General features: G+C 40.8%; 4 protein-coding genes and 2 pseudogenes across 7 annotated transcripts in view; 1 reads left to right on the top strand and 5 right to left on the bottom strand.

The window, feature by feature from the left end:
* Positions 1 to 8,870, bottom strand: part of LOC149725519 (nephrocystin-3-like) — a 74,630-nt gene extending 65,760 nt beyond the window's left edge. For both annotated transcript variants that reach the window (XM_089891293.1, XM_089891294.1), the window contains exon 1: positions 8,850 to 8,870. The gene's annotated coding sequence lies outside the window, so the exon portion shown is untranslated. The remainder of the gene's footprint in view (positions 1 to 8,849) is intronic.
* The window catches only part of LOC149725518 (26S proteasome regulatory subunit 8), a 52,685-nt gene extending 43,811 nt beyond the window's left edge, over positions 1 to 8,874 (bottom strand). The window contains exon 1 of the mRNA XM_089891295.1: positions 8,850 to 8,874. The gene's annotated coding sequence lies outside the window, so the exon portion shown is untranslated. The remainder of the gene's footprint in view (positions 1 to 8,849) is intronic.
* LOC149725517 (fructose-1,6-bisphosphatase 1-like) overlaps positions 1 to 8,876 on the bottom strand; it is a 56,044-nt gene extending 47,168 nt beyond the window's left edge. The window contains exon 1 of the mRNA XM_089891304.1: positions 8,850 to 8,876. Within this exon, the coding sequence (XP_089747430.1) occupies positions 8,850 to 8,876 (27 nt within the window). The remainder of the gene's footprint in view (positions 1 to 8,849) is intronic.
* Positions 355 to 23,741, top strand: LOC149725514 (uncharacterized). 3 transcript variants are annotated; one of them, XM_089891306.1, is made up of 6 exons: positions 355 to 605; positions 1,773 to 1,895; positions 2,317 to 2,518; positions 2,865 to 3,047; positions 3,573 to 3,683; positions 4,853 to 5,655. In XM_089891306.1, the coding sequence occupies exons 1-6, from the start codon at positions 460 to 462 to the stop codon at positions 4,976 to 4,978; spliced, it is 891 nt and encodes a 296-aa protein (XP_089747432.1). In that variant the 5' UTR covers positions 355 to 459; the 3' UTR covers positions 4,979 to 5,655. The 3 variants fall into 3 exon arrangements, with proteins under 3 accessions (XP_089747432.1, XP_089747433.1, XP_089747431.1); XM_089891307.1 differs by lacking the exon at positions 4,853 to 5,655 and adding an exon at positions 23,703 to 23,741 and having other exon boundaries at positions 357 to 605; XM_089891305.1 differs by having other exon boundaries at positions 358 to 605; positions 4,073 to 5,655.
* LOC149725516 (uncharacterized) lies at positions 11,975 to 13,278 on the bottom strand (annotated as a pseudogene).
* LOC149725515 (uncharacterized) lies at positions 11,975 to 19,121 on the bottom strand (annotated as a pseudogene).
* Positions 23,742 to 24,273: the final 532 nt, after the last annotated feature.

Raw genomic sequence — 24,273 nt, 5'->3', positions numbered from 1 at the left:
TTCAGTGGGGGCTGCATGTAAACGCTGAACAACGCTGAGTGTAAATTATTTTTATTTGTTATTTTTTGAGAAACGTTGTAGATTGAACAAAAGAAATATGTACGTGCCCATAGATATCGTTATATATATGATATCTATGTACGTGCCTAACAGTTTATACTCGTACTTGCTCTCTTTATAATGTATTCCCATGAGAAAGTACATAGCGCAGCTAAATAAACAGCTGTTAAGACTTTTAATATGTTTACTATTTAATAAAATCTCAAAAGAAAGTAGTAACTCTGCTAAACTCATTATAAGCATAATCTTAATTTACTTTTTCTGTAATTACCGCGAATTACTTTTTCTATAATTTCTTTTTAGGGAATTTTCGGGGAAATTTTTCGGGAAATACCCCAAGATTTTTTATTGTTTTTGTTTTGCTTTGAAGATGTTCGTTTGTTAAGTCTGAAAGTTAAAATGTCCGCTATACCCGTGCTAGACTTCGAAAAATGTGGACTTGATTCTACTCCAACTAGAAATGATTTGGAAAATGTTGGAACTTTACTTTTTGATGCTTTGTCTACAGTCGGGTTCGTCTATTTGAAAAACACAGGGATTGACAGGTGAGCGTGGCTGTCACGCGATACTTTTATTCAAGTAGTTTTTACTTGCAGCGTGTTTAAAACGACTGTTGTTTTATTGTTTCCCCTTCTCTTCGTTGTTGTTTTGTTTTACCTGATCTTTGCCACTGTCACCCACAAAGTTACGTACACCGGTACACTGCATGATAATTTGGTAACTTCTATGACATAGCATTTTTTCACACAACTTGAAAGTTCAATTCTCAAAAGTCCAAAAAATTGGTTAAATTTAAAAAATAAACAGTGGGTATCAGTAATATCTAAAAAAGATTTGAGACTTACATTTCCTGGACACTAGTGTCAGAATTAAATTTTATAAGCAGACACAAGGTGTGTGAAACAACATGAGTGTTTGTCATTCCAAGAAATAAAAGTTACAAATATTTATCTCGTTCGCAACCCTAAGTATTTATGATTCTCTGTATTGCTTACCATGTGTTTGATAATTAATATTTTTATTGTTTATTAAATTGAGTCGTATGACGGAGCAACGACAGTCGTTATAACACAGGTGTTCTGTTTCATACATCTCGTGCTGGTTTAAGAGTTACCATTTATTTTTTTGATATTGCTGCCAATTTGAATATTGTATTAGTGACCACTGGGTTGGAGCACTTGTCACTAAATGTCCCAAAGACACATACGTCTACAAGGGTGATAGCATTGACCCTTGAACCTCTAACCTCTGGGTTAGAAACAGGCTAACTATCGCGAAGACGGAATAAGCAAAGTCCGGCACCGTGGCGTAGTGGTTAGCGCGCCTGTAACCAATAGGTAATGGGTTAAAGGCTTGTCGTTGCTACCATTGTGGTTTGTTTCCTTGGGCAAGACAATTTGCGGCAATTGCTTTAACTCAGTGATCACTAATGGGTTGTCCAAATTATCAGCCATGCATAACAAAGGAAAAAATCCCCCAAAAAATATTCACCTACAAAGTAACATACATGGTAATTCTTAAGCTGGCACGAGGTGTATGAATCAGAACATCCATGTTATAACAACTGTCGTTTTCCGGCCACGCGAGGACAAAGGGAGTTACATTACAAGCTAAGTTTATTCCAAAGAGACAGAGAGTCTGCTAATTGAGTGCAATTAAACAATAGCTTGTTTTGTGACCAAGATCAAGTAATTATGATATTATTTTCACAGACAGCATGTGGAGAAAGTCAACTTCGTCACCAATAAATTCTTCATCGCTTCCACTGAGGAGAAAAATAAATCTAAAAGAAACAACGAACTCAACTATGGTTATTCTGGACTGTGTGTTGAAAAGTAAGTTTGTTCTGTTTATTTATTTGTCTATTTATATAAACTGACCTGTGTGAAAAATGCTGGGTGTAGATATTTCTTTGTTTGTTTTTTTTACAACGAGGCGAGCTCTGGTTAACTTGTAAGTGAGCACAAAGTGTATAAAACAGAACATGTGTGTTATAACGACTGTTATAGTTGCCCCGCCATGCGAGGATTAATAAGTCACATTCGTGGTAATTTGTGAGCGGGCACGATTTGTATGAAACAGAACACCCGTGTTATAACGACTGTCATTGCCCCGCCATGCGAGACTAAATAAGTTACATACGTGGTAACTTGTAAGCGCGCATGAGGTGTATCGTGTATGAAACAGAACACCTGTTCATTAAGACCGGTCACCAGTAAATAAACAAGTTACATTCATATTTCCTCATCCAAACAGAGTGAATCCCAATCGACCGGCTGATTACAAAGAAGCATTTGACGTTAGTGGCAAAGCATTCCTAGATGGCGCTACCGAGTATAAATGGCCGAACCCCGTTTTATTCCCAGAGTTTAAAGAAATATTGAAGGAATTTGCCGATCGTTGCAAAACCCTCACTTTAAGGATTTTACGAGCCCTGTCTGTTGGAATGAAGTTAAAAGTAAGATCAAACTTTTAAGGTAAACTCGTTTATTGAACGTTTTAATTTAAAATGTTTTCCCAGTTGTAATTTTTTTTTCAATTTTATTTATTTTTTCAAATTTCAACTTAAAAGAAATATTAAACTTTTTAGCCTAACTCTTTCATTTAATTTATATTTTAATTTCTCAGTTTCGTTTATTAAAATATTTAAACTTTTTTAAATACAAAGGTGAACTATTTAAAAAACAAGTTATATTATGTATTTCATAGAATTTACTTCAGTTTTTAATTTTTTTTAGATATGTGCTTAGTGTTGTGTTTTACTTGTAAATAAAAAAAGCTGTGTTCAAAATGAAACTTTGCAGGATGAATCTTATTTTGAGCGTGCACATTCGCATTTAAATGAAGAAGGAAATCTTACAACTATCCGCAGTCTTTACTACCGACCTCTACCCCCTATCTTACCCCCAGGGCAAGTTAGACTGGGCGAGCATTCGGATTATGGTTCCGTAACTCTGCTGTTTCAAGATAAAGTTGGAGGACTTGAGGTAAATGAATGAATGAATGTGAATTATTTATTTTTCAGTTAAAGCAACAACAGTCATTATAACACAGGTGTTCTGATTCATACACTTCTTGCCAGCTTACAAGTTGCCATATATTTAACTTATGTTTCCTCGCATGACGGGGCAACGACAGGCGACATAGCACTGGTATTTTGTTTCATACACCTCGAGCCAGCTTACAAGTTACCACATATGTAACTTTGTAAGTGATTGTTTTCCTGTATAAGTGTCTGGTGTATAAGAAGACACCCATGTTATACCTTGACAGTGAGCATGAGGTGTATGAATACACCATGTGTGTCTGGTGTATAAGAAGACACCCATGTTATAACTTGACAGTGAGCATGAGGTGTATGAATACACCATGTGTGTCTGGTGTATAAGAAGACACCCATGTTATAACTTGACAGTGAGCATGAGGTGTATGAATACACCATATGTGTCGGGTGTATAAGAAGATACCCATGTTATAACCCCACGGTGAGCATAAGGTATAATAAACTGTAGGTGCAAAACCAGTATGGAGAATACATGGCAGCTACTCCGATCGATGAAACAGTGATCGTGAACATAGGAGATATTCTGGAGTTCTGGACGGAGGGAAAACTAAAATCAACGGTTTGTGTTTTGTATATATTGAAAAGTTTGAGTTATATACATCTTTGGGTAGTAGGTTCAAAGCTCTCTGCTGCTGCTGTGTTGTTTTGTCTTTTCGGGCCTGGGGTGTATTAAACAGGACACCCGTGTTATAACGACTGTTGTTGCCCTACCATGCGAGGATAAATATGTTACATACTTGGAAATTTGTAAGGTGTATGAAACAGAACACCCGTGTTGTAGCGACTCTCGTTGTCCCGCCATGCAAGGATAAATATGTTACATATGTGGTAATTCATAAGCTGGCACGAGCTGTACGAAACAGAACACCCGTGTTATAACGACTGTTGTTACCCACCATGCAAGAATAAACAAGTGCATTCATACACTAACTATTTAACCGCTTACAGAAACATCGTGTTATGATTCCGGACGAAATGGAAAAACGAAACATATCTCGTCGCTCATTGGTCTATTTCGTTCGTCCTGATAATGACGTCATAATCAACGAACGATTGACCTATCAGGGCGAAGAAGTAGCAGCATTTGAAAAGTCCCAACCAATCACATCCCTTCAATATACGAAACAAAAATTTGAGACAAGTTTTAAATATTAATCTTAAAAATGGTAAATATTCTTATTCTTTGACAATCCGTTTGGCGAAATTAGTCTCTGAAACTTAAATTTTGAATCAACTTAAAACCAAAGACACTTGTACACAACACAAGGTATATGTTTTGTGTGGTTTAATTAATTAAAATCAGCTTATACATGAATATGCCGGCATTATTAGGATTTTCCCACGATTTTGGAACCATCGTTGGACTTCATATCTAGAACTAAACTTTTTTTGTTTTTTTAAGCATGTTAAAAGAATGAATGAAACGAATGAATGAAACTTATCAATAAATAAATGTAATTTATGTTATCCTCGCGTGGCCGGAAAACAACAGTCGTTATAACACAGATTAGTGATAACTGGGTTGGAGCAATTGCTATTAAGTGTCCTTGCCCAATGACACATATGCCCACAATAGTAACAGCAACGAGCCTTAAACAATTGAACTATTTAAGTTAAACATGGCTTCAACCTACATCCTACATCCCCAACGTTATTTCATCTTACCCCAACAATGTCCCATCTTACCCCTACGTTATCTCATCTTACCCCAACGTCATTTCATCTTAGTCCAATAATGTCCCATCTTACCCCAACGTCATCTCATCTTACCGCAACAATGTCTCATCTTACCCCAACAATGTCCCATCTTACCCCAACAAGGTGACAAATATCGGTTTAACGTTATATATATGAAGTTAACATGGCAAAGAAACTAGCACAGCATGTTTAACTCGGTAGGTTAACTACAAGTTGCAGAATACTGCAAATGTAAATATATATTTTAATTTAGAGTCCCATCTTTCCCCACTTTTTATACCTCAAGGGTTTATTCAACTATAAGATACTGATATAATAAAAAATTAATATTTTAAAAATATATTCGAAATTTGGTCATTTGCACTTGGTGATAATTTATGAGAAGTGGCTTATGCCAAAAACAGAGTAGTAATACCCAATTTGTAGCAAAAATAAAAACTTTATCAATAGTTATAATCAATTTTCTGTTATTACAAGTCCATATACATTTGTAGGATACAATATTTGACCATTGATGTTCATACAATACTAATTGTTATGCAATAATATAATGTATAAAACATGTTAAAAACTATAGCAGTAGAGCAAGAAAAAGAATGTTTGGACTTAATTTTCAATGCGTACAGTATTATTTCGTGTTATTTACGTATATTCCTATTTATAAATACACTTAATAATTAAAGTTAACAATGATTTCACACTGTCCCATCTTATCCCGTGTGTTTTCGAATTTGTAAAACTTCACTTGTTGTGCGGATCGCTAAATAACTCCTCGTGTGTTTTATTATATTTCATTAAATTGTTGTCAATTAATAAAGAAATCATAGCACTAATTCGTGGTATTACCCAAAAATCGTCATCTATTTTGATTTTGGAAATATTTGGCAATATGTGCTTAAGTGTCCCATATTCCCCTATTGTACCATATTATAAAGATTATTATTATTATGTATAAAGATTGAGTGATTGGTAAAGAATATGTGTAAATACGATTTGTACAACTCCCGTACCCTTGTATACTTACATTGGTTAGCCTTGCTTAAAATCGCTTGTTTTTGTGAATTTGGATAAACCGTAGTCACGCAGTAATTAGGTAATTTTAGAAGTTAATATTATTCATATGGTGTTTAATTAAAATTAATGTTTCAATTACGATAAATGATAATACGGTATAAGAGTAGTGCATTTAATGCGTCCCCACTTAAATGCTAATGGTTTGATTCAGTCGTGATTCGTTGTGTGGATTTCTTATCTCACCAACACGTGCCGTCCTAGACAGTGTTTCCGCTATGTAAAGTGCATGTGGAAAGTAATTGTTAATTAATCGCTCATCGTGCGGTTTTAAATCTGAAAATTTAGTTCAAAAATTATAAATATATATTATGATTTGATTTTAATCAAGAGAATAAAGAATAAATGCCAGAATAAAGAATTGAGATAAGTGCGGAAAAAGGTCACGAAAAGAACAAGAACCACTGTTCGAAGAAAAAGGATCTATATGACCACTAACGTGCTCAATAACTATACAACAATCGTCATTGGTTTAGGTTAAGTAATGCACAAAATAGTACCCGCAATTTGGCGTGCAGTCGCTAACAATTTTACAACGAAATATACACCACGCCTTCATGAAGGTTACTCTTGAATATGAAATAAAAACGATTTGTGGCTATGACTAGAGCTATAGAACTACCGAGTAGACCAACCAATTGTTACGTAAAACACAAATTGAACGGCAATTTGGTTACAAAATAACACAGTAGGTATAGAGAAAATGTCTGTTTTTCGGTAAATTACAGAAAAACTTGGGCCTAAAAACAAATTTAAAGGTTGAAAAATAAAAAAATAACATGTGTTATTTGTTTTCTGTATCAAAAAAAGTTAAAAAATAGAAATAGAAGCGGTTGATTTGTGACATTTTAGTCATTTAATGCGACTAAATTTATATATATATTTTCCAAAAAATGTTTGGTAAGGTAAATTGAAGCTGTTTTACACCTTCCCACGAAAGAAAAACACAAACAAAACCTAACAAAACCTCGGTGTTTATACAACTCTAGCTATGACGAAAGGAAGAAGTTCGCTCTAGCGGAAAAGAATAAAAGACGTGGCTATGACGTAAAACTGACGTAAAAAGAAATCTTCGCTGTAGCATCAATCAATGAATCTGAACGGAAGGGACTACTATTTAACAAAACAGCTACGCCACTGCGGCAGTAACATGGTTTACCAACTATAGTATAAATATTTACACCAACATAATTAAACTACACAAGAAAAATACATAAATTTTAATACATAAATTTTCGCGATCACAAAACATAATTTTAAGGCTCAACGTCGAGAAACATATCCCTAACTTTTTTCGTTCGTTTCATTGTTTAGTAGTATTAGTTTGTGTATGGGTCGCTCCAAAATCGAACAAGTTTGTGTCAATTTCCCCTTTAGCGTTGGCGACATCCCAAATCAATTTGTCTCCAATTGGCGACGCCTCAACGATGTGACCCATCTTCCATAAGTTTTTAGTTAAGTTTGTCCATTACCAAAACCACATCGACGACCTTTAAATTTGGTCGAGATTTTGGTCGTTGTTAGCGACTAAGTAGAAATTCTCTGCGCCATCGTGACGAAAATTCACTTGCGCGGTGTTGCAATCCTTACCACCGGGACCTGCAGTACAAGTCCGCCCGTTAAACTTTACCTGAGGCAACAATTAAAATCATTGGCTTTAAAGTTAAAATGTGATTCGGTGTCAGGGGTTCCAGTGACCCAGCATCGTTGAGTAAAGTTGTCGTTAAAGAACAAGAATTCACGATGTTCCCGACTTCGAACAACAGCGTCCGAAATGCTTCATCGTCCATTTGTTCGCTCTGTAAAAGAATTGGCTTCATGGCACTACGAATAGTACGTATTTGCCTTTTCCACGCACAACCCATATGGCTGGCATGGGGTGGATTAAATTTGTTGTCGAACCAGTCACACTTGTGTTGTAATAGGAACTTTGAGATGCTATGCCTATCTAACTCACTGAGGTATTTGTGAAGCTCATTTCTCGCTCCCACGAAATTTGTACCTTGGTCGGATCTTAGCTGTTTGATTTCTCCTCTGCGACATAGAAACCTGCGTAGAGAATTAATGAAGGAGATGGTATCTAATGAGTTTGCGCTCTCTAGATGAACCGCTCTTGACGCCATGCATGTAAACACGACCCCGTAGCGTTTCAACATGGAACGTCGCTCTCCCAAAGAAGTCTACTGCCGAGTACGTAAAGGGGGAACTTTCTTCTGTTCGATCTACTGGCAAACCCGCCATTCTCTGCGTCTCTGGTGGCCTGCGTGTTCGTCTGCAAGTAATACATTGAGATATATAATAAGCAACAGCAGAGGATCCACCAATAGTCTAATAACCACTCTGTCGTATATGATTCTGCGTTCTATTCTATTTTATGTGGGTGAGGTCCCGCAGCGTGGCACGCTATGGGCCCTAGGATTTAGGCCATAATTGACCCATTACCCCAACACCCGGGGTGCTACTGCATGGACCTTCCCAGTTTAAGGAGCCTGGCGCTTCCCCGGAGGTAGGCGACTAAGGCTTTAATGGTAATGGATGGGAGATCTTTCCTTGACAGCTCGGTCAAGTTTAGATGCTCCCGTCTTGCGTTCGTATATGCTGGACATATGCCAACATAATGAAAGAATGTCTCATCTTCCTCGTCACAGACAGGGCAAATGGGACTCTCCCTTTTTTTAAGTTGATGCAGATGACTGGCAAACATGCCATGCCCTGTTATCACTTGAAGAATGGAACGTAACGTTTGCTTTAGCAGCTTCAGGAGTTGTTCGGAAAAACACCTGCTAATGTTTCTCCCATACTCCTTCGTCTGCCTGCAGCCGTCATGTTTTGTCCATTCTTCTTGGTGTTTGGCTAGGACCCAAAGAGCCAAATCCGATTTACATCGGCTAGTGGGGATAGGCAAACCTGGCTCTGGGCCATAGACCATGTAACGAATCTTTATTTAATTAGCAACCTTATTCAAATAGAATCCAATCATCATTAAACACACAATAATATAAACTAAAATACACATTTAGCCAGCATAACATAATAGGAGTAAAACTGAAACACTAAATGGTGAACTACATAACTAACTGCTGCACGAGGAGTAGAACTGAAACAGTAAACAGTAAACTGCAGCACACGAGAAAAGAACCAAATACAAGGAAGAACCAAATACAAGGAATGCGTTAACACGCGCGGCACCGAAAACACGTAACTAATAATTAGGCGAGTACTGGAACAAAGGAATGCGAGAACAGAACTAGGGACCACAACAAAGAATCTAGCGTAACAGAACAGGGGAATAAAGAATACGGTTATATAAACACGTTGATCGTCACACTACCCCCTCCTCACGATTAGCACATAGCCCACGATGTGCGTACAATACGAATAAACACACAACACACGGTTTACGGAGAAATAGCGGTAGAAAACAACCACAAAGAAATCATACATAATCGCGTAAATGAGGTGGTCTATGACGCACACGCCCAAACATCGAAACGCCCGCGTTGGGATCGGGTTCATCCCAAGTGTCTGTTTGATCACTTCCGTTTTCAGACGGCGTTGCTGAAAGTGGTACGGGAGTTGCATTGACCCAAGGACTGGGTGGATGTTCGCTCTCACAACCTTCTTAAGTTGTCCACATGAACCATTTTCTTTCTCGCGGCCTCAGTTTCTTGGATTCTGTATAGATTGGATGATAACTTATCCAAAACTAGAAAAGGCCCAGTCCAGCCTTTTCTCAATTTTTGTCGAGCTTTCGGCGGATAAAAATACCACACCCATTGTCCAGGTTCAAATATGAACTCATTACCCCGCCGATCGTAGTAGTACCTTTTGTGACGCTCTGCTGCCCGAGCCAAATTACTTCTTACTTGTAAAAACGCGTTCGCACCTGCCCGTCGCATGTGTTCCATGTAATCGGTATGGCATCGGTAATATCGGGCATTAGGGCTGGGATACATGATATCTAATGGCAGATAGATTTCTCGACCTAACATTAACCTGTTTGGGGAATACTGGGTTGATTCGTGTTCCGATGCCCGATAAGCCATGCACACATACGGCAGGTGCACGTCCCAGTTGTTGCGATTATTATTAACGAACATCGCCGGCATTTGCTGAAGAGTTCCGTTGAAACGCTCGACTAATCCGGATGATTGTGGGTGGTAAGGTGAAGCTCGCGTTTTCACACCCAACAGTCGGCATGTCTCCTGAAAGACTCGAGACTCGAAATCCCGTCCTTGATCTGAGTGAATGGTCTTCGGGACACCCAGCCGGCAGAATACCTGTGTGACGAGCGTGTGTGCTGTGGTCACGGCTTGTTGATCGGGAAGAGCAAAGCACTCAGTCCATTTACTGAAATAATCGCACACGACCATTACGTACGCATTGCCGTTATCAGTGACCGGTAGCGGGCCCACAAAATCGAGTGAGATTTGTTCCATCGGTGTACCAACAGGTTGTTTTTGTAACATGCTTCCTACCATGAAGCGATTTCCGTTGGGCGCAGGGTTTACACCATTTGCACCATTGCTTTACGTCGCAAGCCCGGCCAGTAGAAACGTCTACTGATTTGTTTCGTTGTCCTTGCGGTACCAAGGAGACCACTTGTGCGGCATTCGTGGAGCTGCCTATAGATTTGTCTTCGTAGTTGTGTGGGGGCTAGAAGGCAATGCTCTTCCGCACCGTCGTCGTCATCTGGATACCATACTTTATATAACAGTCCGTTCACCACTTCGAGATCATCCCATTGCGCCGCGTACTTGGCACCATTTTCAGCACTAAGTCCCAGTGCTGAGAAGTTCGAAGGAACGAATTGACTTTGGCCTTTTAATCGGAATAAGATGCTGAGGTCATGGTCTCGATTTTGCAGCTCTCTTAACTCCTCTATCGACCAAACATCGAGCCAATTTGAATCAAACGACCCTCTTACCCTCTGCGACGCACGCAGTCTTCTACCGGACACACTTTTAAAATAGGCACAATCTGTGCAATCAGTTTGGTTGCAACGTTATCGAGATAGACCGTCTGCATTTGCGTGTTTTGCCCCGCGACGATGCTCAACTTCAAACGTGTAGGTGTCTAGAACGGATACCCATCGGGCCAACATTCCTTCTGGTTCTTTAATTGACATCAACCACTTTAACGATGCGTGGTCGGTACAAATAAGAAATTTTCTCCTCAATAAATAATGACGAAAATACTTAAGGAAAAGTATAACGCTAATAACTCCCTATAGGTCGTTAGGGTGGTGCTTGCGTATGCTACTACTATTTCTTGACCCCCGTATTCCTGAGACAGCACAGCACCCATGCCTGTGGAACTTGCATCGACGTCAAGAATGAACTTCGCACCTTGGATTGGGTACGCTAACACAGGAGTCGTCATCAGCTTGTTTTTTATTTTTTGAAATGCGACCTGGCACTCGGGCGACCATCGAAACTCTCGGTTTTTCTTCGTCAAATCATACAACGGCGCCGCGATGCACGCAAAGTCTTTTACAAAACGTCGGTAGTATGACGGAAACCCAATGAATTGTCTAACTTCTCGTACGGTGGTGGGTCGACACCAGTGCCTTATTTGCTCCCGTCTTTCGTTCTTCCCCATGTATTCCCTCCGCAGAGACCACATGTCCAAGAAAAAAAGTTTTCTGTTGGAGAAGCTTACATTTGTTAGACTTCAATTTTAATCCCACTTTTCGAATTCTTTCAAATACAACTCTTTTAGAAGCCATATTAAAATTTCGTGCAAAAGTAATTACATCATCCACGTATACCAGACATGTTTTAAAAAGAAGTCCCGTGAGTATCTGTTCCATGAGACGTTCAAACGTAGCGGGTGCGTTCGTCAGTCCTAACGGCATGACTTTAAATTAAAAGAGCCCCTTTCCTGCGACGGTCTTTTCTTTGTCCGCACTGTCCATCTCCACTGGCAAAGTCCAATGTCGAAACATACGTCGATCCTCCCAAAGCGTCTAACATTTCTTCTATACGAGGAAGAGGGTATACATCTTTAATCGTTACTCGGTTAAGAGCCCGAAAGTCTACACAGAAACGCTGCGAGCCGTCTTTTTTGTTTACCAAAACAATCGGCGAGGCCCATGGACTGGAGCTTGGTTCAATGATGCCATCTCTGAGCATATCCTCGATTGCGTCTTCCGCAAGCTTTCTTTTCTCCCATGGTAGTCGCCGAGGTGGTTGTCGAATGGGCCGGGCTGTTCCGGTGTCGATTTTATGTTTCACCCTGCCTGTTCTACCGGTCGCTCCCGATGGTGTTGCAAAAATATCTTGATATTCCAATACCAACTCGTGAATGACGCGACGTTCCTTGTCTGTAACCTTTGGTAAAGATTGCAACATCTCCTGCAACGAGTCTGGCATTTCGGAGTTTTGGAACCACCTTGTTAGCGATACCGTCACATTACTAATCATAATAGACCCTTCGCCAAAATCCAAGCGGCATTCATATTTATTCAAAAAATCAGACCCCAGGACAGATTGGCTCCTTAAAGTCCACGACGTATCCGGTATGTTTAACCCGTAAACTAGAAATGAAGAGTTCAAGAGTAATTTTGCCAAAACATTCTAGTTTTTCCCCGTTTGCCTTGACCACTCTGTTCGGACAGGTACCAATAATGGGGATGTCAGCTTTAACCTTCTTAAAAAATTAATATATCCACTACTGTGACTTGTGCCCCCGAATCAATAATAATGGAGTATTCTTTAATGAACAAGGCAGTGCCCAGTGACAGTTTTTAAAATTTACCGACCTAGCAACCAGAGAAGAAGGACAATTCCTGTGGTGAACTGGTGAATCAATAAGCCTTCGGCATTTTCACGAGGCAAGTCTGGGTGCGCCTGAGTTGCCAGCTCACGAAGTCTGTGCGCATTTTCCACATATCCTTCCGCGGAGTTTAGAGTGGCTTTGTGAAATAAAGCCTAAAGCCTTCGCTAAGCTGCTGCCTCCTACACTGTATAGTTGGTTTAAACTCTCTATCAAACAGCAAAAAATGTATTTTTGTGATTCTGGTAAAGAGCGCAGTGCACGTAATGCATCCCCCACTATCGCTGTGGAAAGTCGAAGGCCTTTGTAGCTCTCGGTCCACTGGTTGGCTCTTGCTACATTTTCAAAATGTTGCAGGAAGTCCTTCCAGGATTTCTTTCCGTCGAAAACAACAGTCCTATTGCCGTTTCTTTGTGGCGTCGAGGGTAGGCCAAACCCTTAACTTCTTCGAACTCTGACTTTATGGCCGTTAGTTCTGCTTCCAGTTGTGCCGTTCGAGCAGTGAGCCCCGTAACATGGTTAAGCAGATTCTTATGTTCTCTTGCCGTCTCGCGTATATGCTCAGTAAGCAGGCCAATAAGGTCGCTCTGCTTGTTGTCGATATCCATATCTTGTGTATACAGTAGATCACGTCGAGGTCACCAATTTGTAACGAATCTTTATTTAATTAGCAACCTTATTCAAAACACACAATAATATAAACTAAAATACACATTTAGCCAGCATAATATAATAGGGGTAAAACTGAAACACTAAACAGTAAACTGCAGCACACGAGAAAAGAACCAAATACAAGGAATGCGTTAACACGCGCGGCACCGAAAACACGTAACTAATAATTAGGCGAGTACTGGAACAAAGGAATGCGAGAACAGAACTAGGGACCACAACAAAGAATCTAGCGTAACAGAACAGGGGAATAAAGAATACGGTTATATAAACACGTGGATCGTCACAATATGTTACTGGAACCATCACGAGCTAACTTGTCAGCAAGCTCGTTCCCCAAATGGTCTGAATGACCAGGTATCCAGTGTAGTCGTACGTGATTTCCACTTGCCAGTTGTTGTAAGGCATACTATGTATCACGTACGAGTAGGCTGTTGATTCTAGCCTGGCTGTCGCTATAAATGTCGACAGATTTACTATCAGTACGTACCATCATACAGCAATTCCTTAGCAACCATGTTAATTGCTAGGATCTCCGTTTGGAAAACTGAGGCGTATGATCCGAGGCTTACTGAAACTTGTTTAGTCTCGGTGCATCTCGTGATCAGGTAACCAGATCCCGTTCCATCAACCGTCTTGGATCCATCTGTGTAATAGATTATTCCGTCAGACTGGTGAGGAGGGTCCGGTGGCTTAAAACTGCTGCGATCTTCAATTATCGAAGTGCAGTGAGGGGATACATCTGTCGCACGGAAGTGAAAGGGTTTGGATCTCCTTTGATATCCGGTTACAGATGTATGTGTGCCGTTTATTGTGTGAAGTGTAGTAATCTCCACCTTCCCATTGCCCCAGTGTCTTCAGGATCTAGACCGCGTTGCCTTGTAGATGAAGATGCAGGGGGGTTGAGAAGTGCCTCTAATGCTCTTGTAGGAGTTGTCCTGAAACAAGAAGTAATTGTGAGGCATGCCAGTCGCTGGCACTATCTGAGTCCTGCAGGGCTGAATGTTGCTCTTGACCCACACCATGCAGGCATAAAAGAGCATTGGTCGTACAACTTGGCAGTAAAGCCACATCATGGACTTAGGATTCAGGCCCCAGCGTGTGCTCACCGCACGGCGACATTGCGCTAGGGACATAGTCGCAGTCTTGATGCGGTTGATACAGTGGGGTTTCCATGTTAGTGCTGAATCCAGAGTGATGCCAAGGTATTTGACCTTACTGGACAGCTTAAGTAGTTCATTGTTTAGCGTTAGTGGCTTTATAGACCATTTACGCCGCTTGGTGAACATGACAACCACCGTTTTTGCTGGGGCAAAAGTCAGGTAGTTGGTTTTCGCCCATTTCTCGAGACGTTGAAGTGCCGATTGGGCGATGTCACCTACAACACTAGCTACCGGTCCTGTGACAGTTATGCAGACATCATCCGCATAGGCCTGTACTTTCGCAGCATCTTATGAGGTGAATTGAAATAAGAGGGTGTCAACAACTAGGTTCCACAGGATTGGTGGGCATCCTTTTGTTACACGCTTGACTTCCGTGTGACCATGGATCTCCGCAGTTGCCACGCGGTTGCGGAGCATGTTGGATATCCATCGTATGACTTTCCCATGCACATGACGAGACCGTAGAGGTTCTTCAATCATAGATTCGAAAGTTGCGTTAGAAAAAGCATCTTCAATGTCCAAAAAGATCCCAAGACCAAATTGGCCGTTGAAAACAGCCTTCTCAAATTTAGTGGTCACTGCATGTAGTGAATTCTCTATCGAGACGCCAGGTCTGTAAGTATATTGGTATATTTCAGTGAAGATGAATATAGGTTTTTGAGGTGGGGTACCAGGATGTCGATTCCTCTGTAGTAAAACAGGGTATATCTTATCCAGGCCTGCACTTTTGTAAGGATCAAATGATTTGATCGCTTCTCTCACTCGATCTTCGGTGACAATTCTTGTTTCAAGATCGTCATCCTCCAACACAAGTGAGGGATCAGTGTGCTGATGTCGATGGGTGATGTTCACATCATCCGGGAAGTGTGCATCAAACAGGACGTTTAGCGCTTCACCAGGTGTGGAGGTAAACTCCCCATTTGGTTTGCGCAGCGACCCAATTTGGTGTGACTTCGAACCTTTCAGTGAACGATGAAGGCGCATGGATGCTGAAAGGTTGTTTACTTCGCTGCAGAACTTGCGCCAGGGAGCACGTTTGCTTGATCGAATCTTCGCTTTGTAGTCTCGAGTTGCTTCCTTCGAGGGATGTCAGTCTAAAGCAGATTTGGATCTGAGAGCTTTCTTGTTTGAGCGCTTTGCCAACTTTCGCAATGAAGTTAGCTCTGCAGACCACCAGCTCTGTCGACGAGTTGAGGATCTCATTACCAGACGGCATGAACACTCAAACGCAGATGAGATAGCTCTCTCCACTACCATAGAGTACTTTTCAAGTTCTTCCACGGTAGTCGGAAGCTTATCAGGAATCCTATTAGGAATCCCGGAGAGAGACTTGTCCAGATGAACTACATACTTGTCCCAGGTGGTAATTCGAACATTTCTGTAGTGTGAAGGGTGGGTGGAATATTCCTTGTCGACTTGGAAGGTGATAAGCCGGTGTGGTCCGAGAACGATGTGTCCTTATAGACCTTCCAGTTTGTCACACTGTGTGACATGGGGTTTGTACAGAGGGTTAAATCTAACACCTCCGCACGGTTCTTTGTCACGAAAGTTGGTGTGCTGCCAGTGTTGCACACTGCCAGCATGGAACTCATCAGAAATTCTAGGAGTGCATTTCCTCTGTTGTTACAGTCGGTACTTCCCCAGAAAGTATGATGAGAGTTGGCATCCGTGCCAATAATGACGTTGGTGTTGTTCAGTTCACAATGGGTGATCAGGTCTTGCACCAGCTGAGGAGGAGGGGCATTTTCGTCGTCACCTGGCATTTAAACTGAGGAAAATAAAATGGTTATTTTATTATTATTGGTAGCAACAGCAATAGTGCACATGTCCCTGTTCGTAAATTGAGCCAGTGGCCACGTGATGAGGCTGCTTAACACATGCTCTCGGATGTGTTGAAGTCACATTGGAGAAGATCTTTGTCGATGTTGGGGAAAATCGAACTTTACCATGCGAGCAATATGGTTCTTGAACAAGAGCTATAAATGTGTGCCCCTCTGCGTTCAGCTTGGCCATTAGTTCAGTGGCGACTGCTATACAGTGGTGCAAGTTGATTTGGTAACAGGCAGTGCCTGTACGCTTAGCCTATCTTTGGAGCACCATCCTGATTGTTCGGGTTGGTTTCCTGCCCAGGGCCAGGTGACTCGCTTCCTTCTTCTGCCACCTTCGCCTGACTACCAACAAGGTAAGCACGAGAAGGAAGTTTAGTTGGAAGTTTGCCTTCCTGAGAGACGGGAGTGCGGTGAGTTGGACAGCGATACGGAGATGAAATCCATAGTCGTTGCCATTGCCAACACACTAACGACCCGTAGTTTGTCTATGGGTATTTCAGGATTCTGTCGTCCTATTACTGGGAGGAACTGTTCGTAGTTCCCACGCAGATCTGGACACGGAATCCATGCAATAAACATCCTCTCTTTTGATCGGTCTTGTGGACCCAAGGCTATGTAGCCTGACGGAACACCAGGTCGAGCGGGCTCTTTCCTCAGCCAAGTCCTCAGTATGTCGAGGGAGGTCTCATCCTTACAGACGATCCTCAGATTACCAGACGCCATAAGTGTAACACTCGTATAGTTTGGCGGCTGTCCTGGGAAGGTGTCATTAACCATAGCTTTGACAAGGAGGTTGTTTATATAAGCGATGTCGGCAGGGGTCATAGGGTCAGTTCCGGTAGCGAACCTGGCGTCAAAACGCAGCCTCTTTGAGGCTTCCCCCCCCCCCCGCTTTCGGGGATGAACTGGTTCCACCCTTGTGCCGTTTGGCTCCAGGAGTAGATGAAGCGGAGCCAGTATAGCTTTTTACGGCTCTAGTCCATTTCCGCTGTTGTTGACCAGACGCCGCCCCACTAGATGTAGTTGGACGGTTGTTGCCTGGGTTGCAGCTGCTTGATGCCTCCAGGTTATCGCAAGAAGCCTTTATACGGGCTTTCTGGCGTAGCCGTTTGGCACGACGCTTTGCATGGGGGTCGACAAATTCCTCCGATGTTCCAGGATTTGGAACATCCTTCGGTAGATGCAACCCGTAAGGTTGATGCGCCCGCCACCTTCATTATGTTTCGGTTTTGAAACCTTGAGGCTGCACATCTTTTTGGTAAGTGCATCACTACTTACCTGTTCAGTCTCCACTGCCGTGGCAGGGGGACTGAGAGGTGTTGAGCACTGGTGGTGCGGTTACTCCTGATGCTGCTGGCATACTCCTTTTGGGAGAGTTCAACAGATCAGTTTCACTGTCTGAGTGAGGTGGATAGGTCACCATCGGGACAGGTGTCTCCGATGGATTGCTCACACCTGTGTTTTTTGTAACAGGTTTGGTAAGATCCATATGTGTTAGCTGAGGTTTTTGCCCCCTCTAGGGTCCGGGTTGCATTCTCGGCATGGCCGAGGCAACAAGGCCAAGCAAATCGCCCTCCTGCGATCCCGGCTCTCCGTAGGTGGTTTGCCAGCAGCCTTCAACAGCTCGCGCCAGCCTGTCGCCCAAATAGGTTTTAGAATGTTGGTATGTCTACGACTGGCACCCCACCTCGCACCCACACTGACAAGTCAATAGTGGGGGTTCCCCTAGTACTAGAGCGCTACCTCTAGCACCGCGGTGTTCCTGACAATCCACCCACCAAAGTGATGTGTTGGATTTCTTCTCAAGCACCAGGTGGGGTTCATGCACAGGATCCCGTGTTACCAAACCGGAGGAAACACCTGGCACCCCTCCAGCACATGGAGTCGGGGACACTCCTTCTTCGGCAAGCTGGCTGGTAATGGTGTAAATGATTCTGCGTTATTCCTCGGCCCATGTGATTTTTGTCTTTGTGGTGAGTCCTGATAATCAGCTCCGTTATGTGACCCTTTCTAGGCAAAATTGCCGGGTGCTTCTCGACACCTTTAAGGTTAGACAGTCGTAATCTTCCTCCAACACGAAGAACTCCGTCGTTATCTACAAATGGTTCTATTCGATACAAAGAACTGGTTAATGTAACACCAACTCTTTTTGTGAATACTTGGACTATGTTCCGATCGAAAAACCGGGGACAATCATGTAGTCATCTCGGCAGCAAAATGTTTCATTTGGTAATACAATTTTGGCTCTTTCCATGTGCCGATCTTGTACGTGATCAGAAAGAATTTTCGTCACATACTTTTCTCGTAGTCGAAAACAATTTGCGATTGCTCGCTTTGCGCGAAACCAGTCAGAAAAGTATTCTAACTGTGAGATGTCAAATACATCTAAAATAAAATCCACTTTACTGACCGTCTTGCATGCAGTTGCCTTTTTCATCTCTGTTTAAAGAAAGGCATCAATATCAGGTGATATAGCTGGATCACTCGGAAAAGTAATATCCTTCTTCCAGAGGAATGGAGGACCACGAAACCATATGCAATTAGTTGTTAGCTGACGTGATGTATTTCCTCTACTGGCACAATCAGCTGGATACTGGGAATACGATTGATATTTCAGGTTGTGTTGCAAAAATGCGCTCATTCTCGCAGATACTACTGCTGCCGCTAATTCTAATCTAGGCACGGTTACAGGATTCAGTGGTACCAATCTGGATTTCCCAATCAACAGTGTACAGTGTACTCGGTCCCGAACGTCTACTTACCGCATATACAAACACTGCAATCGCCCTGAAGCGGGTTGACCTTATTATCGCGTAAAGAGGGAGAACGATGTCTCAAGAAGGTATAGCGTCGTGGACACGGATATACGAATACAAATGTGTTCCCCATAGCCAGTAATGAAGGTAATGTCACTATGCGCCGTAAACCACACGATGACGGTAGCGTTCAAGAATTTAAAAATATTTAGTGGAGTTTTTATAAATAAACGTTTATATATATTTTATTAGAAGGGTGTTTTGTTCCAAACACATCGTTCCCGCTTACGAGATACCACGAATGTACCTATGTTAGAACAAATACTCCCACACACAATGGTAGCAGCGATTACACCTGTCAGGAATACCAAAACGTATAAAAACTTTTATAAAGTCGTGACAACATGGGACAAAACTTATCGAATGTCGTGTTTATTACACCAGCTAGAACATTAATTAGTGATCGTTGACGTTGTTTTAATGACTTCCCGTTAAGTTTCTGGTTAATTCTCTCTTTCTTTCTGTTTGCAACAGTTCATCCAAAGTTTTAAACGTTTATTTGCTTCTTAATTCTCTTAACGCAGTTTCGACGCTCTTAAAGATTTCCCGTCTAGACATGACTACGTGATGAAACGGTTGCCTCCCAGAAGAATGGAGGACCACGAAACCATGTGAAGCTGTGAGCTGATCTGACGTCACTCCTCTTACTGGCACAATCAGCTGGATACTGGGAATACGATTGATATTTCAGGTTGTGTTGCAAAAATGCGCTCATTTTCGCAGATACTACTGCTGTCTTTAATTCTAATTTAGGCACGGTTACCCCAAAGTTAGTATAGACCAAGTTAGGAAACGGATTGTAAAACAACGAGTCTTGTTATCCATTGTCTTGCGTCTATGACGTCATAGTCGCCACCATTACGGAGCCCACAGCATAGCATTTTATCATTGCTGGGTGCTGTTTTTCGTTTAAATATTGCGATTTTTTAAAAACCAAGCACTTCTGCGCGTAAAAATGGCTTTCTACTAATGTTATATCTTATCACAATAATAAACCTCACAAAAATAATCAACTTTTATTGAACACTCAATCGATTAAAGAGTAAAAAACAGAAAATATCAAGAAACAGAAAATATCAAGTTTACTAACCAAAAACATAAAAGAACATGTTTAAAATATAAAAATACAAACAAAAACGCATAACATTACCATAAACTGGTGTATCTAGCTGCAGTTTTGCATGCAAATTGCGGTGATTTTACTTTTTGGCTCACAAATTTAACACGTATACCGGTAACGAAACTTAAGGTATCTTTGTAAAATTTGCCTATACAAAGTGACATTGAGGAAAACAATACTGAGTTACTATTTTTGGTCCTCTGCTTGAATTAGTAAGCTACCTTTTTTGCGTTCTGGGTCTTTATGAAATCGGGAACGCGAACATCTTATCTGCTAGTACTTAAGCAGTTTGGAGCTGCATGTCCACTCTTGTTGGATTATAAATGTAGTAAAGAATGGCTCTGTAGATTCGTAGGTATGATCATATACTATTATGTAAACTAAGCTGATTGCTGCTAATCTTAATCCACAACGTAAAGTACCCTGTTAAACCACACTGTACGCCGAAAACCAGTCAACATAATAATTTACTCCACATTAATTCCTAGATTTTATATTATATAACAAGATTTATATTATAAATTATATTTTAAATGTTAAAACAACCACTATACGTGTTTTCTAGCTTTGTATTGCTTACAAGAACCAAATAAACACACGCCGACCATGCATGTTTGTATAGGCGATTCACGCTCTGTGGGCTCCGTAATGGCGGACACGAGCGCCGTTTCCTAACTTGGTCTATACTAACTTTGGGTTACCCCACATTGCAGTAGTAGTTTCAGTGAGTACGAGAAGCCCGATGAGAAGCAAAAGCAGAAGTGCTGACTTGTTCATCTGCAATAAAATATAATTTGTTTCGGCACCTGCTTCGTTGGTGCCTCTTTTAGATTGCTTAAAGCAGTTACGCGCCTTTGAGGCTCTCCTTTGTTGGTCCTTTATTTGCGGTAACTGTAAAACAAATATAAACGAATAACTATACAACAATCATCATTAACATAAACAATCTACAAAATAATACCTGCAATTTGGCGTGTATAGTCGCTAACAATTCTACATAGGAAAATGCATCACGCCTTCAAGATATTCGCTGTGGCGTTAATCAATGGAACAGAACGGAAGGGACTACTATTAAACAAAACAGCTACGCCACTGCGGCAGTAACATGGCTCCCTTAAATGTTTACCAACTATAACATGAACATTTACACCAACATAATTAAACTTCACAATCATAATACCTAAATTTTCGCGATTAAAATACATAATTTTAGGGCTCCACATCGGGGAATCTATTTCTGAACATCTATTCGTTGGTTTCATTGTTTAGTAGTAATAGTTTGTGTACCGGCCGCTCTAAAATCGAACAAGTTTGTGTCAAGTTCCCTTTAGTGTTGGCGACATGACAAATCATGACTCGCAGATGGCGAATCAATTTGTCTCTACTTGGCAACGCCTCTACGATGCGACCCATCTTCCATAGGTTTCTGCTTAAGTTCTCGTCTACTACCAGCACCACATCGCCGACCTTTAAACTTGGTCGAGATTTTGCCCATTTTGCTTGTTGTTGGAGACTAAGCAGGAACTCTTTCCGCCATCGTGACCAAAATTCATTGGCGAGCAACAATGTCCCATCTTTCCCCAACAACGTCCCATCTTACCCCAACAATGTCTCATCTTCCCCCAACGTCCCAACGCCATCTCATCTTTAACAACAATGTCCTATCTTACCCCAACGTTATCTCATCTTACCCCAACTATTTCTCATTTTACCTTTATCCCAACGGTATCCTGTCTTCCTCTACTATATTTTTATATATAGTATTAATGTTACAGATCAATAATAATATGGAACTCGCTTCATCCCAGGGTTTGCTGAACAAATGTTGGGGTAACTTATATGCAAACAGTTGCTGAGTTCTTGTAAATAATGACAACCATTATAACACGGGTGTTTTGTTTCAAACACTTCATGCCCGCTTACGAGTTACCACCAAAGTTAGTATAGACCAAGTTAGGAAACGGATTATAAAACAACGGGTCTTGTTATCCATTGTCTCCGCGTCTATGACGTCATAGTCGCCACCATTACGGAGCCCACGGCATAGCATTGTATCATTGCTGGCTGCTGTTTTTCGTTTAAATATTGCGATTTTTTAAAAACCAAGCACTTCTGCGCGTAAAAATGGCTTTCTACTAATGTTATATCTTATCACAATAATAAACCTCACAAAAATAATCAACTTTTATTTAACACTCAATCGATTAAAGAGTAAAAAACAGAAAATATCAGTTTACTAACCAAAAACATAAAAGAACATGTTCAAAATATAAAAATACAAACAAAAACGCATAACATTACCATACACTGGTGTATCTACCTGCAGTTTTGCACGTAAATTGCCGTGATTTTACTTTTTGGCTCACAAACTTAACACGTATACCCGGTCACGAAACTACGAAACTTAAGGTATCTTCGTAAGATTTGCCTAATATCGAAGTGACATTGGGAAAAACAATACTGGGTTACTATTTTTGTTCCTCTGCTTGAATTAGTAGGCTACCTTTTCTGCGTTCCGGGTTTTTATGAAATCGGAAAACGCGAACACCTTATCTGCTAGTCCTTAAGCAGTTTGGAGCTGCATGTTCACTCATGTTGGATTATAAATGTAGTAAAGAATGGCTCTGTAGATTCGTAGGTATGATCATATATTATTATGTAAACTAAGCCGATTGCTGCTAGTCTTAATCGCCAACGTAAAGTACCCTGTTAAACCACACTCTACGCTGAAAACTATTTAAAATATTAATTTACTCCACATAAATTTCTAGATTTAATATTATATAACAAGATTTATATTAGAAATTATATTTTAAATGTTAAAACAACCGCTATACGTGTTTTCTAGCTTTGTATCGCTTACAAGAACTAAATGAACACATGCCTACCATGCATTTGTATAGGCGATTCACGCTCTGTGGGCTCCGTAATGGCGAACGCGAGCGCCCTTTCCTAACTTGGTCTATACTAACTTTGGTTACCACGTATGTAACTTATTAATCCTCGCATGGCGGGGAAACAACAGTTGTTATAACACAGGTGACTGTTTCAAACACCTTGTGCCAGCTTAGGAGTTACCACATATGTAACTTGGAGGTGATAATTTTTTATACGGCTGTTAACTTGAATAACCCATTAGTGACTACCGGGTTGTAACAATTGCCGTTAAGTGTCTTGTCTAAGAACACACATCAGCCACGATAGTAACAGTGACGAACCTTGAACTTGTTTTCTTTGGGTTTAGCAGAAAATAGCATAAAACGAACATTTTTTTATATACCTTGAAATTAAAACTTAACGCCTAAAAAGCATCGAAAAAAAAACAAATAAGAAAATACGACGGGGCAACGGTTGTCATTATAACACAATTTTTTAATTTTGTGGTTGCTATTTTTGAATTGTTTTACCCGCTAACGTATCGATTTTTAAACATAGGTTGCATGTTTATATATTCACTGAGTTTAAAGGAACAAAGAAGAGACTTGTACACAACACAAGGTATATGTTTTGCTGGTGTTCAATTTATTAAGATCGTACAATCGCAGCTTACGCATGAATCAATATGGTTTTCAAAACGTCCTCGGACTCCATGTTTGAAACTAAGAATTAATTTTTATTCACTTGTTAAAATAAATGAATGAAACTTGTTTATAATCGCATGGCGTATCCAACGTGAAGTTGTCCGCCATTGTGGATGCCAGCGTGAATCGCCCATACAAATGCATGGTTGGCGCGTGTTTACTTCGTTCTTGTAAACAAAATAAGGCTAGAAATTGCGTATAGCGGTTGTTTTAACATTTAAAATATAAGTTCTAATATAAATCTTGGTATATAATATTCAATCTAATAATTATTGTGGAAACATTACCCAATTACTGCGGGATTACGGTTATCCAAAATAATTAAAACAAACGTTTTTAAGCGACGACAAGGTTAACTAGTACAAGTTTACAAGTCAACACAAGTACAGGAGTTGTACAAAGCGTATTTACACATATTCTTTACC

Source organism: Ciona robusta, chromosome 13 (assembly GCF_009617815.1).
Source record: "Ciona robusta chromosome 13, ASM961781v2".
Lineage (NCBI taxonomy): Eukaryota > Metazoa > Chordata > Ascidiacea > Phlebobranchia > Cionidae > Ciona > Ciona robusta.
The sequence above is the reverse complement of the archived record's forward strand: the minus strand, read 5'-3'. Positions and strand labels throughout refer to the sequence as shown.

What these genes read in the sequence shown, in the direction of transcription:
- LOC149725514 (XM_089891305.1), top strand. Translation starts at nt 460, where the DNA reads ATGTCCGCTATACCCGTGCTAGACTTCGAAAAATGTGGACTTGATTCT. An exon ending in TCTGGACTGTGTGTTGAAAA is followed by an intron (nt 1,896 to 2,316) that starts GTAAGTTTGTTC and finishes TCATCCAAACAG; the next exon opens with AGTGAATCCCAATCGACCGG. An exon ending in ATAAAGTTGGAGGACTTGAG is followed by an intron (nt 3,048 to 3,572) that starts GTAAATGAATGA and finishes AATAAACTGTAG; the next exon opens with GTGCAAAACCAGTATGGAGA.